The sequence below is a fragment of the Cryphonectria parasitica genome (assembly GCF_011745365.1).
Source record: "Cryphonectria parasitica EP155 unplaced genomic scaffold M406scaffold_5, whole genome shotgun sequence".
In the NCBI taxonomy this organism is placed as follows: domain Eukaryota; kingdom Fungi; phylum Ascomycota; class Sordariomycetes; order Diaporthales; family Cryphonectriaceae; genus Cryphonectria; species Cryphonectria parasitica.
Window position 1 is genome coordinate 2,119,015 of NW_024468913.1, and position 15,233 is coordinate 2,134,247.

Sequence of the window (15,233 nt, forward strand, 5' to 3'; positions counted from 1 at the left end):
TACCCCACCTAGAGGCGTTGTGTCCCACTATAACGGCCCGCGCTCGCAGCCCCTTATTTTTAAGTCTCGCTGCCCTCAGTTCAAGTGACGACGAGTGACTTTTGGAGAACTGCCGTCACATGTCATTCAAACCTTCCCAGCAACGCAACGCAACTTGTAGAAAAGGTTCCCCGATGATAGGGCACGACTCACGCGATTCCCCCTTGCTGAGCAAAATCAAAGACATGATACTCTCATACTGAAGCTGATACACCTTCTGTTGTCGTTCCAATATGCGTTCAAGCCTCCTGATCGGTGGCTGGATGCAGAAACACCCGTCGCACGCGAGGATATAGTGACGGCTTGAACCCCAGGGAAAGCCAGCAGACATGTCTTCCAAGGTGGCTCCTCCCGATGGACGAGCCCATGGCGAAGATGAGGCCGCTCAGGTGGGACTTATAGCCCATCAAAACCCAGGACGCACCAGCGCAACGCCCCTAGCCGGCGACTCCAAGTTCGATAGCACACTCTCCTCAGAGGCTCCCTCGCCTGCTCTTTCGCCAGATCCGAATCGCCGCAACTTTGCCCTGGCAGATCCTGTTGCCTTTAGGTATGCGGCTTGCCTCCAAGTGCCGTCGCTCTAGATCCTGTGACTGATGATGTTCCGTGTGAATAGATATCTCGCCGAAGATCCTTCGGTCAAGGTTCTCAAGAGTCGTGTCGAACTCGAGGGGTACGAATTATACCTAGTCGAACAATGGGCATGCTCGCGTCAGTCGCCGACCCTCGTCATTGTCACATATACCGGAGACAGAAAACATTCGGTGGTAGTGGGCGTGTTATCTGTGCCAGCAGACGAAAGCCTTTGGACGCCGCGGCTGAAGGTCTACTTCAAAGCAATACAACAGTATCATGCGAGGCCGAGGGAGACGAAGTTCGGCGATCTAATGGTCACCAACCTGAGCAATTTTCCGTCTGCTCTGACGGTGATCATTGTCCCAGACGGCGATATCAAGGCACACAGGAAGGCGTTCATCGTGAACGAGGACCTAAAGCGCATGGGTTGTTCCGGCAGGTCAGGCATGAGCTTGGCAGACCCAACATCAGCCACACAAGCCAAGTTCTACTCGACATACAAGATTCATGAGAAAGTCCCGCTCCTCGAAGCTGTCACGGACTTGGTCATCCTGTGTCAGGTCGCACTCTTTCTCTTCGGCATGTTGGAGCAAGCATACATCGATGGCCTGCTTTGTGATGTGACCGAGACTGCCATTGGCAACTGGTGGACAGAGGTCGGGTCTGAGTACTACAACATGGAACCAACAGACGGTATCTTGGGTCCTACCACTGTGGCAGCCCTGCTGGGCAAACTCATGGGCGCAAGGAATCGGCTGAGCTCCTACGGTGCCCCTGTGACCAAGGATGTGTTCGACATTGAGCACACCAAGCGGGCCATCGGCCATTTTCAGAAATCGCAGAAGCTTGAGAAGACCAGGAGGCTGGACAGGCAGACGTTGCGTCAATTGCACAATGTCACTGCCAAGGCGGCGGCAGGCGAGGAATGGGGCGTGCAGAAAGCCATCAACTCGACCGTCTCCCAGTTTGGCAAGAGAGGGGAGATTCTGAGCGGTGTCATCGGCACACGCGAGAAAGCTGGCATCAGCGAAATTGAGACTGTCGATATTGACAAGTTCAAGGAGTTGGTCCATGGCGAGCGAGGGAAGTGGCTCTGGCGTGGAAAACCCCGAAGGGTGGCTCCGGACAATCATGATCGGTCCCTTCCCGACATGACCAACATCCTCTTTGGTAAAGAGGAGGAAAAGGAAAGAGAAAGGGAGAAGGAGCAACAGAAAGAGAAGGAGAAGGAGAAGGAAAAGGAGAAGGAATCCACGGGGCCAAGCCGCAAGATCTCTCTCCCGCCCGACGAGGCGGACCTGTCCCTGAAGACCAGAGAGACAATGACCAGCATGTACTCCTTGCCCACGCCAGGCCCGACCTTTAATGTGACGGACAGTCCCGCAGACGGAGCCATTCATAAGCAGATGTTCAAGAGCGTTGCGGACCGAGTCAGCGACGCGCGCTCTGGACTCGGCCGCATCAGAGATGCTGTGGGCGGAGGTCTCAAGGGCCACAGCAGTCGTCCATCGAAAGACGAGTCCTTTGAGGCCTCCGCGTTCAGTCCGAGCATAGGGAGCTTGGTGCAATCCACGAGCCTCATCTCGAGTCCAGTGGCATCGAGTTCAGGAAAAGTATTCACATGGCAGAACAAGCCTCAGGAGTATATGAATGCATTCCAGAGGAAGCATCCAGATAACGTGCAGGCTGTGAACGAAGCCACGCAGACATCCCGGACGACCTCTGCAGCAATTCTGTCCCCTCCGCAAGAATCTGCACACAACATTTCGGCTGTGGACGGAGACCTTGATGTACGCAGAGATCTGACTGTCGATGTCTCAGCCGCGCCGTCTACCGTCGATGAAGGCGATCTTCTCGGGCCGTTCTTACAGGCCGAGCGCAACGGAGACCCATCATATTCGGCACTACAGAGACGGCACAGCGTGGCAACACCAGAAGCTCCCCTAGAACGCCCCCTGAACGAAAACCGCTGGCCGCGCCGGCTCTCGTTCAGCGCCGCCTCGGAGGCCGTCTTATGCTGGGACGAGCTTGTTGACCTGAACGAACAGCCCGCCACCTTGGAGGAACAGTTAGCTGCGGCAGAACTCACACAGTCTCTCTACAGCCACATCCTCACACTCCAGACCTCCCTGTCACCATGGGTTACCTCTAAAGTGAACGACGTGGAAGCATTGAAGGAAGCTTACAAGACCCAAGACGAGAGTCTGCAACAGGCCTACTATGCCTTCAGCGACGAGCACCAGCGGATCAAGCAGAACTCGGCGGAGATGATTGCCGAGGAAAGGGGCAGGGTGACCATGGCGGTTAAGGACGTCGAGGTGCAGGTCGCGAAGCTGGAGTACGAGATTAACGCACTGCTATCGAAAGTGCAGGACGTGGAAGATGGGGTGGCTGGCTTTGAGGCCACTGTTCTCGAAGTGGAGCAGCAGGCCGAGGAGCTGAAGAAGCAGCTCGAGACGGAGAGTTTCTTGCACTGGCTGATGAGGACGCTTACGGGGATAGGCACAGGACCGGATACCACGCGAGAGGATTAGATTGCGCAATGTGGCCAAAGCGCTTGGTGGTTTGTTTTATTGGTGTTCTTGAGCTGGAATGGCTGGGCTATGCTACTGGATCGGGTGCATACAAAGCGACACACAACTTTTTCTTCAGCATTCTTCAAGCCTCGGAGAACGGAGTTGGGCGATTTCTATTCCACACCCGGGTTGGGAACTAGAATATATCTGTCATGGTATGCAAGCCGCGGACATATTTGATTTCTTTTTTTCTTCTTCTTCTTTTTTTAAACTGTCTTTCGATGAGGGGGAATGTCTATAATACAATATCACATACCCATGGGGTATCAAGCCAAGCCTAACAATGCACGCATGTGAATCCACAACATGGACCGTTTTCCCTAGCCCACTCATAATCCGCATCGAAGTCCCTGGTCGAAGCCCAATTCCTCATTGAATTTGAGAGTCAAACCCATCTCCCTTGGAAGGGAAAGTCGTGGTCGAGCTTCTCCATGACAACTCTTCGACGCATTCATAAGGTATAATCAGAGAGCTGTGCGCTGTCCATCCTCCGGCAGCTCAGAAGCATCTCCAGCTCCAAGCGAAGCTCTATCGGCCCCAGCCAGCACCACCGCCGGCGCCACCCATCTGCCTCTGCTGCTCGCTCTGCATGATATCCGAGACCTTCATATGGACGTCGAAAAACTTGGCAGCGCAGCGGTCCAGGCAGACGCTCTCGCCCTTGTTGAGCTCGCCCTCGCGGTAGTCGCTGGGAATGCACTTTTGCTGGCACATCTTGTTCAGACTGCACGAGGTGAGATGTCAGCAACGTCATCAAAGCATAGCCCTAGAAGGCGATCGAGTGTGCGTATAAGGCGTACCGGTTCTGCATGTCGAAAACAATCTTCATCTCGTTCTCGACGGCGGCGATCTTCTCAGCCGACGAGGGCTGAGGACGGCCGAATCCAAGGAAGGACATCTTGATCTTGGCTGTGTGGGGACGTGGGACGTATGTTGAGGTCTCGTACAGAGGTTGACAGGAAGAAATCCAATCTGTCAAGAGGTCGGAGCTGATGTGAGGTCGAGCGCGAGTCTGAAGTCGAATGCTGCCAAAAATTGAGTCTGATTACAGGCAAGTGACGTCGAGACGTGGGGCCGCTGCTGTGGCTGCCATTGGACAATTTTCTGTAGGGACCCGCCCCTGGACCCTGCGCTGAGGTTCAGCATCTCTAGCTGCAAAATTTCCATAGCTTGCATCGTCAAATGCGCGCCAGACAACACCACCTTACGATTTCGACCAGTGCGCGTTTCTTTATGCACCTGCCTTGGAGGGCACAATGGTGACTTTTTGAAAAGACTGTAGGTTATTTCACCTTTTGTATCTTCGAGATGCTATCACTACATTTTTTTTTCTATGATGACACCGCATAAACCTTAGAACCGTTGCGACTGACACGGCCTCGGTCGTGCGTGATCAAACTTGCCTACTCTCTGAATATACTCCTCTTCTACAACAATGTGTAATTTTTCTTCAGAAGATCATGCGACCAGCTTGCTGACTCGTTACCGTTAAAGGTCCTCCCTTCAGGTAGTGTCACCGTCAAGATGGTACCTCGCCTCCGCTTCCTCCGTCCGTACTCTGTTCAACCGCTCCCTACGGGGACACCCTCAGGATGTTCCGCGTACCTGCGGTTTTACGAGCTCGCCAGGACGGATGCTCTCTTTGCCTGTCGGAGGCAAAAGTCTACTACAAGCCCTGCGCAGGATGATGGAAATTACAGCGCTGAAGAGCGCAGCGCACTCATGGCCGCTCGGCTAAAGGAGCTGCGGCCTGCCGGCGGACTGGAATACCCCAGGCTCACGAAGAAGGGAAAATCAAGAAGTGTTCGTGCGTTTCAAGCTGAGTTCGGGACCCGCGCTGCCACGGACCTTGCGAGTGTATCGGAACAATACACGCTTTGCGGTGCGCTCTCAAGACCAATCCCGTCGGCGCAGCCTATAACTGATCCTTCCCAGGACGTGTTCTACATGTCCGACGGTTCGGCGCCAAATTCTACATCATCAAGATTCAGGAGAATGGCTCTTCCACTCAGGCCCTGGTGAATCTTGGCAAGTTGACCGACGGCACCGACTCCAAGCATTTCAAGGCATTGTCTATGTTGCTCAAGAGGGGAGATCATATCTGTGAGTCTGGTCCTGCTTGTGGACCTAGGGGGTGCGGACTGTCGCTAACAGTCTTCATAACAAAGCTGTGACTGGTCGGCCAGCAAGATCGGACTCGATGGAGCTGTCCATCGAGGCCTTGCATAGCCCGCAGCTGCTCTCTCCCAGCATAGCGCCGCTGCCATTCCAGATCCCACAAGAATCGAGAATGCATAATCGGCACATGGACCTGCTGTTGAACCGCTCAGCCAGGGACACCTTGCTCGTGCGCGCATTCATCATTCACCACCTCAGAGAACATCTGCACAAGACGCTCAAGTGCGTCGAGGTTCAGACTCCCATCTTGGCTGCCAACGCTGGAGGAGCGGTGGCCCGGCCCTTCTCCACCTACGCGACTGAATTCGTGCACAAGGATATGGCACTGCGCATTGCCCCCGAATTATGGCTGAAACGACTCATTGTTGGTGGTCTTGATAGAATTTTCGAGATTGGCCCGTCTTTTAGGAATGAAGGCGTGGACGCTACTCATAACCCCGAGTTCACCACGTGCGAGTTCTATCTGGCCTATACCAACCTCGATTCCTTGCTCCACATCACCGAGAACCTCATGGCCACACTCGCAAAGGGCGTCAGTGCTTTTCTTGCCAAGAACGAACTTCAAGTGGAGGCCCCAGATCCCAAGATCTTCGAGAAACGCTTTGAGCGGGTTGAATTCATCCCGGCTCTCGAAGAGGCTCTGGGCCAGCCTTTGCCAAACTTAGACTCTCCCAGGGCTGTCACTGACATCCTGAAACTCTTGGAAGACGCAGGCAAGGAATGGCATAAATCCCTGCCGCCCAACCCTTCCCTTCCGAAGCTTCTTGACCACATGGCCGCGGCGGTCATCGAGCCAAAGTCCAGCGACCGACCGCTGTACATCATCAATCACCCAGTCTGCATGTCGCCGCTGGCCAAGTCCTTCACCTGTCCCACGACGGGTCAACAGGTTGCGGCCCGCGCGGAGCTCTTTTTCGGGGGCAATGAGTTGGCCAACATGTACGAGGAGGAGAACGACCCTTTCAAGCAAAAGCGCAAGTTTGTGAACCAGGCCAAAGCGAAACTGGACCAGCAGGGCGTAGCGGTGGCAGACCAGGACGATGATCCGGCCCATGTCATCGACGAGCAGTACATCTCGGTCCTGGAGTCTGGTCTCCCGCCCACCGGTGGCTGGGGGTGCGGGGTCGACAGGCTTGTTATGCTGTTCACGGGGTCGAAAAGGATCAGCGAGGTTCTGCCCTTTGGGAACCTGCGGAATGTTGTTGGGTTAGCATCTGGCGGCCCGCAGAATCCGCGGGAGACGCTCAGTCGGGAGACAGCGGCTGCGGAGGCGCAAGACGAGCAGGCAGGGCTGAAGAAGACATCCAAGATGAGCTGCGAGGGTGACACGAAGCAGGCGCCTCTCTACATGGGGTTTGATGCTTTCTCTGCTGCTTCATTCCTAAACATAGCGGAGGACATACACGAGACGAACACTGATGACGACATATCTGAAAAGGTGTACAAGAGATACGTGCCTAAGATTATTGAGGACGATCCTGCATCTGAGGGTTCTGCTGCGGGGCGGAAGTCACCTGAAGCAAAGAATTCCTAGGATGAAGCTGGAAGTCCAGAGCAGAGGAGACGGCGGCGTCCCATGGTCTCGTGGCATTGAGGAGAGCCTTTGGAGGACATGGGCGAGATGTTTCTAAAGATAGGGTGAGCTGATGATGAATAATACCCTGCCGATGACACATAAAACAGACAGCAACCCCTACATATGAGCATTCGAATTATCCATGTCCATTTTGAGATGCAATTTGCTCAAACCCTTCTCTCCTGCACCTCTTACGAACGACAACTATGGCATGTTCCCCCACCATCTATCTACCTTCTTGGGGTCGTTGGAGACGGCGCTCACAGTACATGAATATGATGCGACCAATTTTTGAAAAGGCGGGATTGATAATTGGTATTGTGCCACAGTCCAGAAACGCCCCTGGTATCCTTAACAACCTCCAAAAGAAATTATGTCCAGCTCAAAATAATAATATATAGAAAAGTTTTGTTGGGAATCCTGCCTCGCTCACTCGGGAAAAAGCCAGCAGGCTACTCCTTACAAGTCCGCATTCTTCCTCCATTCAGAAGACAAATCACGCGCCAAGGGCTCACTTTGGACGTGGAGGCCCAGCCTATCCTTCCTTGTTTCTCTCTCTCTCTCTCTCTCTCTCTTCCACCACCACCCATCTTTGCCTCCTCAGTCCCCGCGTAGGGGCAGTTTTCGTTCCAGCGTCTGGAAAGCCTGCGTCCTCGGGGTGAAGGCCGTCTGCTGGTGTTGCTGCGGCGGCGGCGGGTACTGGTACTGCTGAGGATGCGCCGGGGACATTAATGGCTGTGGGGGGACCATCTCGAACATAACCTTGTCGACGGGGGTCATGCGGCCGCCGGACGAGGCATCGTCGGCCTTCATGGCCTTGCGGGTCTTGATTTCTTCTTTTTCTTCGGCGGTTGGGATCATGTTGTAGACTGCGTAGCCTAGGCAGAGGAGGTAGATGAACCTGGAAAGACAGAGAGACACAGGTCAGTTTACTTTTAATGTTGAGACTTCCTTTCCTCGTCCGTTCTTTTTCTTCTGTCTTCGTTCCTCCCACAAGGGGGTCTTTTTCTCTTCACACAAAAAAACTTACAGTAGATAGACGGTGACCGAGTAGGTGCCCACGGCCATATGACAGCTTCCCACAGCGTTGTTGGGGAAATTGACAGCGGGCCAGCAGCCGTAGCGGATGTACCAGGCGATGGGGCTAGGGTGGGCCGGGTCGTAGTAGTCGGGGCCCATCTGGCCGTAGACGCTGACGGTGTACATGACGGACAGGGAAAGGCTGAAGAAGACGCCTAGGATCGGGGTCCAGACGCGCATGATGAAGCCGACCAGCTTGGCGAGGAGGACGAAGAGGGAGAGGACGGAGATGCCGACGTTGTAATCGGTGAGGCTGTTGGGTGCATATTGTCAGTGTGTGCTTCTTCTCTCTGATTTTATGATAGAATCTCTTCTTTCCGAAGTTCTTGTCTTCTTCTTCTTTCCTTGTCTTTATTTCTTCCCCTCTGTTCTTCCAGGGGTGCAGAGCATGAGAGGAGTTACATTGGGGAGAGAAACAGAAGCAGAAGAGATTTGGTTAGACTCACTTCAGGGACCACACAAAGGGCACGTTCGGGTGAGGCTTGTGGTTGGCCTCTGCGAGCAGGATGATGTCCGGGTTCGAGTTGAAGCCCCAGACGTAGCCGACCTCCCACAGCTGGGTGCGAAACAGGTCCGGCTGGGCGATGGCGAAGAGGACCAGCAGGCAGACGGTCCCCGCCAGCTCAAAGGGCATGATCCAGAACATGGGCGCGCGCTTCCTCCACTTGCGGTTGAAGGGCTTGTAGCTCCAGTTGCGCTCTGGGTTCCAGCGCTTCAGTGCCTCCTGCATGTTGGGCGATATGTTGGAATTATTATGAGGTGGTGGTGGTATAAAGTGTAAAGTGGTGAGGTGCTTTGTGGTGCGTGCTGTTTTATGGACGACGATAACCTGCGTCACTGTCCCTTGCAACTACTGCTTGCTCCCCCAGCAGAAAGTTAATTGCTGTGCAAACAACCAATTCGTCTCGTAGTGTTGTTGTTCTTGGTGGTGGTGGTCGTGCTCTGTGAACGGATCTATTTGTTGCTGACTGAGCAGCGGTCACAACAGGCTCTCACATCGAAGCCCTCGGGGAGTGGTGGTATCCGTCGCAAAAGCAATCGATGGCCCGTGTTGATTTTCACGCACCTCGTCCCTCGTCGACGATGGCACGGACAACTCTGCTGACGATGGGTGAAAATTGGAGATGGCACTTGTACAGCTTGGCAAGAAAGGAGGAGAAGAAGAAAAGAAGACCAGCTCTGGACGCGCGGAAGAGGAGATCTTCAATGGCTGTCCCCCTCCCCATGATTATAAGCGACCACACACACACAGCTTTTCCACATCCGAACCTATCAGGTGAACTCCCCCGGTCTGGCTCTCGTTCGCTATAGGTTGTCACACTGGACAGGCGCCGAACGACCCTCATTTGGGGCCCTGCCAGTGCCTGCAGTGCCAGACCACTCAGCCAGGCCCCATGCCCGTGATGCGACCTGCATGTGCAGAACCACGAATAGACAGACAGAGTGGGGGGGGAGGGGTATCCAATCGGAGTGTGAGGCAACTCAGATAGCCGCCGAGGCGATGGCTTTGTGGAGGCGGGATTGGTTGGCCTGGGCGGGTGGTGCAGCCAATTGAATGGGTTCATAGCATGGGGGCCATTTCTTTGGGGAAGTTGGGAGCTGGGCGCTTGGAAGAGACGGATAGAGAGAGGGCCGTGATGGGTGGAAAACCCTCCTCGAGTGGGTCTTTTGCATATGTACATGGTGTGGTATTTCTTCACTTCTCATGTGATAAATACATCACTGAAGTGCAGTCGCCCGAAGATACAAGCAATTCTGGAAGTTCATGAACATGAGTATGTATGCATACTATACTTGATCTGGATCGAGAAGTCATCCTGGAATGTGACTGCAGCCAGCCTCTCGCCCTTTTTCACGGGAAACGGTGCCACTACGATGAAGACAAATCCCTCGTCACGTCTGACTTCTCTTATCATGTTAGCATGTACAATATACATACAAGCAATGCCGTTCTGGAATGGAGACGACTTGGTTTCATTTATTGTTTTGGTTGTCGACAACAACTTCTTCTCCTTCTTTTTTCCTCGTCGAAAACTGGGCGAACCATGTCAGACCAAGCAGAGATCATTCCAGTGAGCATGACTTGCATTGAGACAAATACCACCCACACCATGTCATCCACTCACTGCCCGAGTGTGTATGCCCCGGATGGGCCTCCCGTCCGGTCGCCAACGGGTCCTGCGACCCCAAGGCCGGGTCGGGCTTGAGAGGACCCGCCGCGCCCTACCCGATGAACGGGGGCGGCAGTCACTTGATTACGTACATTATATGTACACGGGAAACCGAAATTCTTCATGTCTCTGTCTGTGCTTTCGTTTGTGTCTCTCTCTTTGCTCCGGCAATTCCATGATTCTGTCTCTCATTCTCTTGCTCCGGCAAGTCCATGAGAACATCAAGTCTCAGGCCCAAGCGCTGCTCCTTAGGATCGGGTGTTCAGCCGGTCCTCGCGAGACACAAACGCACACACACACACACACACACACACACGAACCAAAGTGGCTTGCGGCAAAGGCCAGTATGTGGAGAGACAAACCTCTCATCACCACTGGTGCTGGCTTACACAACAGACACCCATTTGTCGCCATTACTCTGTTCCGATTCGGTACGCCAGTATTCATAAATTGCTATTGGTTTAGGAAGGGGCGTGGTTCATTGCCGCGTGTGCCTACAATGCTATTCGGCAGGCATTGCATACATGCCGCGAAATGTTATAAAAAAGTACAAGTACAGTAAGTAGCTGTCTTAGATCGCTCGAAGCCCAAGATATTGATTCAGCCACGACATGCCCCGTGCTTGGAGTGTCTGGGAGAGAGGGTGGGACGGAGAGGGGCAGTCCGGCCTTCACTCCCATCACACGGACCATCACATTCTTTTCTTTCCTTTTCTTTCCTGAAAGAAAGGGTATACGAGAAACGAGCTCGCGACCATTCGGAGGAGAAAGTAAACTTGCGCTGTGCTGCATTGTTCCAGAGGTGTGTGTGTGCGTGTAAAAGGAGGGGGGAGGATGGATGAAACAAGCGTTGATAACCCATCATTCACCGCCCCCAGTTGCGGATGGTGGGTTCTATGCCTTTGTTTCTTTTTGGAAGAGACAAGTGCACTCCCTACTGATCGAAAGGATGTTGGTGCTTGAGAGAGACAGAGAAGATTGGATGGCCAGGTTGACTTGATCACATCTGATTGGCTTTCCTTTTCTTCGTTTCTTCTCTTGTATAACACACGCACAGACACGCGCAAACACACATAGGCAAAATGCGGGCGGGCCGTCAGAGGGCCGAGGCCTCTTTTCTCAATAAACAGCCTGGCAGTGATGGGGATCTTTATTCAAGGATGGTGCAGAGGTCAACGGAGACCCCAAATGAGTTTAGTAGCAAGACCTCCTGTCGGTACTGGTAACGTACATTTTACCATGAGTATTCCTATGGAGTATCTTCCCAGCTCCCCTCCGTCTTTTCATTTTTCTTTCTTCCTCTTCTTTCTTTTGGCCTTCTTGCCCCGTGAATCTTCGGGGGTGAGGACCCCCCAGTCTCTCTGACTCTCCCTCCTAAGGCTAAAATATGCTCGGCGCTGCAGAGACCCACACAAGCCCAGCTCTGTCTCCACAAGCCTTGCAATCTCAAGCTTACACCAAGCCGGCATAGACCGCTCTAGGCCTGGGGGATCGGCAACGGGTGGGCATCGAACATGGTACAGGCGGCACAGCTGGAAGAAAAGAAATAACAAATAAAAACAAATACCGTAGTGAAATCAAGGGAAAAGGGCAAAAGAGCATGAAGCTCAATCCCTGGTTGGCACGGTCGAACGAAAATCCTCATGCGATGATCAGCGACGGTGGGTCTCTTTTACTATGATACTTGCAAGCTACTAATGGTACGTACAGACATGTATTCTGGAGAAGTACAATGAGTTGATGCGTGGTATCCATATTAAATAGTAACGACTATTGTGTGGCTTTCTTCCAGGCACATGGAAATAAACAAATCCGTCACGCACGTGGAGTTTTCTTTCCTCCCCCTCTATTAAATAGCCCAGAAGGCTTCAGCCGCAAAGCAAGCAAGCCCCCTCCTCAACCCCCGCCCTCTTCGTGTGCATGTGTCAATTGACTGACTCGCCCATTCATGTATCCCGTAATGATGTAATGAATTCACTGATCCAGATCGGTTTTTGGGGGCCGGGATGGAGCTTTGAAGATTGCCGCCTTCTTTCTAGCGCTGGACCGACATCGCCTTGGCTTGGACATGCTGCCCTAGACGCGCCCGAGGCAACGGTTTTTGGTCGTGTTCCGGCTGGCGCTTGAATGTGTCCTCAAGAAGTCGTTCTCCCTTCCCTCGGGTGTTGTGTGTACATCTTGACGTGGAGCAAGATCTCTGCTAAGTTATTGGTACTTCCACGTACTATCACATGTAGCAGGTACTAATTTCAGCTGTACGGATACGGAATAATGCACCGAGTAAGGCTAAGTACTTAAGTAGTCAGAGATGTGGCTTCGAGACTGGCTGGCTGGCTGCATACCTGGCTTGCTTCTTCTGTTTCCTCATGGACTTTTGTGTATGCAGGAATCTCGTCATGCTCATTATTCAGGTCATGCATCCAGATAGCCTCCTCCAGCATGCAGACAGCTAGATACATACTTAAGATAGATGCTTGGTACATGACTAAATTTCCGCCTTTTTACTTTTCCCCAGCTCCTTCTCCTCCAACACACATTCCCACCGCGACACATATCGAAGAACTTACTCATCACATCTGAGTGTACTTTATTTACTGTCCAGATTCCCCTGGTAAGCACACACAGACACACTCCACATGGTCCCGACAACCCGTTCTAGACTGCTGTAGACCTCCTCGTGACCCCCTGCTCTCACTCGGTCAGCATGTACTCCCTCGACGTGCATGCATGCAGACAGTCAGTTTTCTCGCATACACTCGCCCAATCTTCTTTTGGATCTTGAGCTTGTCTGATGGTCGTCGTCTCCTCGTATCGGCCTCGCAATCTATACCAAAAACTGCTTTCTCCCCCTCGCTCGCTTTCTCGTTTTCTACTTCCTGTTTCTTTCTTTTTCCAACAAGCCTTTGATAGCTAATACACGGCCTCTTTCCCATGCCCTTCTCTCACAGGCTTTCCCCTCCCAAAAAGACAGGAAACCCGATTTCGAGGGACCGATTGATCCACACTTGCTCGACCTACGCGCGCCGGCCTTGCACTATTGCACGGGAGAGACTGCGGGCAACAGCAGCAGCAGCAGCAGCAGCAGCAGCAACGGCTTCTAGGTTTGCCTAATCTATCCGTTTCTCCGTCCGCCTGTCAAGGAACGAACAAGAACAAGAACAAGAACAAGGGCCAAACCTTTGGGGCAAGGGCTAGTTTCTATCGGGTCTTCCGCTTCCGCCGGGGGACCACGTCCAGATACGCACGCTTGCGTATTATACTATAGTACTACTACTTACAGCTACTCACCTCTCTCCCACTGTCTTTTGCTCTCTTGTCTCTCTCCAGGCTTCTTGTAGGTCGGCTCCGAACTCCCACCCCCGGGCACCTAGGTTCAGGCCTTGTAGCCTGCTCTCCCCATCCCACTTGGACCGGTGGCTAACAATCCATTCTGGGCTTGGCAGAGGGGGCCCATGAGCGAAGCATCCAGCAAGGTGGGGATCTTCTTCGTCATCCTGTGGTCAATCCGGCGTTGTGTGTCTTTTCTAGGTTTCGTCCAGAGTACAGTACCGATCTGGAAGAAAAGAAAGGCACTCTCATACCCACGATCACCTCAGTCAGTCAGTCAGCAACTCTTTTCAAGGGAAGCAGCACCGATCCGTGAAAGGGAACTTTCTTAAACAGCGTGTCTCCTGCCACCCCCCCCCCCTCTTCTTCGTCCTATGCAGTAACCTCCATCTCGTCTGGAAGAGAAGAAGAAAAAAAACGGTTCAAGAGAAGAAGATCGTCGTCTTCCTCGTCCCGCTTTGTCCCGGATGTTGCATGACATTCACTGCACCAAACACGATTTATCATAAACAGGAGAGAAAGAGAGGGAAAAGGCAAAAAAGAAGAAGTCGGAAAGGAAGAGAGAAAGTGAAGGAAGAAAAAAAACCCCCACCCCAAGCCCATCCTCATGCCCTGGACCAAGTAAACCAACCACCCACCCCCCCCCCCCCGGCCTGGTTTCTACGATCAATCGATCGTGCCAACGGCTTTTAGTTTTGCACCTGGGCTAGCCAGATCGACGCCCTGCCAGTGTATCGGTTTCCCCAGGCGTTACCGCTGTTCACAAGGGCCCCTTAACCATCCTCTTTTTTTGCTCTCTTTTTTCTCTCTACCCTACCCTATTCCCACTTCTGCCGTAACATGCGAGAAGGACCCGTTGTTGACTGACACACTGTCGGGTTGACAATTCCTCCTCGGCCGCTCGTTCGTTACCCTTCATGAATCTAGAGAAACGCCAAAAGTCGCCACATGAATACGACTTTGACCTCAGCGGTCGGGCTGCCAACAGTGTCCATTCTTCTTCTGCTTTTTCTTTGACAACTACAACTACATCCACTACTCCAAGCGGCGAGAATTTGACTTGTCTGTTAAGAAGTCCTTCGCTAACCTCGGTTTCCTCGTCCACCTCGCCTCGGGCCGCTCCTTCCTCCTCTTCGTCCTCCTCCCCCGCCTCCTTCTCAGCCGCGCATCTTGTCTTCCCTGCTGCTGGCGATTTCCACTTTTCTCCTCCTCTTCTCCAGCCTGGACCTAGCTGCTACAGGAATATCGCACCACAGCCATCCGACGACGCCGTCAGGCTCGCCGCGCAGCTAAACAGGCAACGCGATCGGCAGTTTGGACAGTATGGTTTGACAGCTGCCACCGGCGTTTGCAATCACTTGGCCGTGGGCGCTGCCTCTCCTCTCCTTCTCCCTCCTTCTCCTCCTCTTGCTGGTGCTGCTGGTCCTGGGCCTGGTCCTGGTGTTGGTGGTGGTGCTGGTGCTGCTTCAAGCCGAGTCTGCTGCTCAGCCCCAGCAACAACAACAACAACAACAACAACAACAACAACAACAACAACAGCGACAACGACGCTGCCAGAACATTCAAACCTCTGGGCCGTGGACCCCCACGTCGCCAAACCCACGCACGCCTGGAAACCACCCGAGAGCAGCAGCTTAGAGCCTTCTTCTCCTCCTCCTCCACCTCCAAGGGCCGCCAAGCGATCCATCAGCGCAGGCAATCTCGATTCATC

General features: G+C 53.3%; 5 protein-coding genes across 5 annotated transcripts; 3 read left to right on the forward strand and 2 right to left on the reverse strand.

Moving 5' to 3' along the window:
- Positions 1-521: 521 nt before the first annotated feature.
- On the forward strand, positions 522-3,140 carry M406DRAFT_216454 (uncharacterized protein; the record flags this gene model as incomplete). The annotated part of the gene is made up of 3 exons (XM_040915488.1): positions 522-589; positions 656-1,785; positions 1,834-3,140. Coding segments are annotated over 3 exons (2,505 nt in total), but the record flags the coding sequence as incomplete, so codon positions are not given.
- Positions 3,141-3,342: 202 nt separating this feature from the next.
- M406DRAFT_356605 (mitochondrial import inner membrane translocase subunit TIM10) lies at positions 3,343-4,168 on the reverse strand. The gene is made up of 2 exons (XM_040923487.1): positions 3,992-4,168; positions 3,343-3,915 (listed from the first exon to the last, which is right to left on the reverse strand). The coding sequence occupies exons 1-2, from the start codon at positions 4,087-4,089 to the stop codon at positions 3,720-3,722; spliced, it is 294 nt and encodes a 97-aa protein (XP_040775591.1). The 5' UTR covers positions 4,090-4,168; the 3' UTR covers positions 3,343-3,719.
- Positions 4,169-4,709: 541 nt separating this feature from the next.
- On the forward strand, positions 4,710-6,585 carry M406DRAFT_217957 (class II aaRS and biotin synthetase; the record flags this gene model as incomplete). The annotated part of the gene is made up of 4 exons (XM_040915515.1): positions 4,710-4,801; positions 4,907-5,073; positions 5,127-5,294; positions 5,360-6,585. Coding segments are annotated over 4 exons (1,653 nt in total), but the record flags the coding sequence as incomplete, so codon positions are not given.
- Positions 6,586-6,652: 67 nt separating this feature from the next.
- Positions 6,653-7,111, forward strand: M406DRAFT_322669 (uncharacterized protein). Its single transcript, XM_040919675.1, has one exon. The coding sequence runs from the start codon at positions 6,679-6,681 to the stop codon at positions 6,901-6,903; it is 225 nt and encodes a 74-aa protein (XP_040775593.1). The 5' UTR covers positions 6,653-6,678; the 3' UTR covers positions 6,904-7,111.
- Positions 7,112-7,545: 434 nt separating this feature from the next.
- Positions 7,546-9,165, reverse strand: M406DRAFT_91336 (uncharacterized protein; the record flags this gene model as incomplete). The annotated part of the gene is made up of 4 exons (XM_040926200.1): positions 8,472-9,165; positions 7,976-8,278; positions 7,693-7,846; positions 7,546-7,644 (listed from the first exon to the last, which is right to left on the reverse strand). The coding sequence occupies exons 1-4, from the start codon at positions 8,753-8,755 to the stop codon at positions 7,546-7,548; spliced, it is 840 nt and encodes a 279-aa protein (XP_040775594.1). The 5' UTR covers positions 8,756-9,165.
- Positions 9,166-15,233: the final 6,068 nt, after the last annotated feature.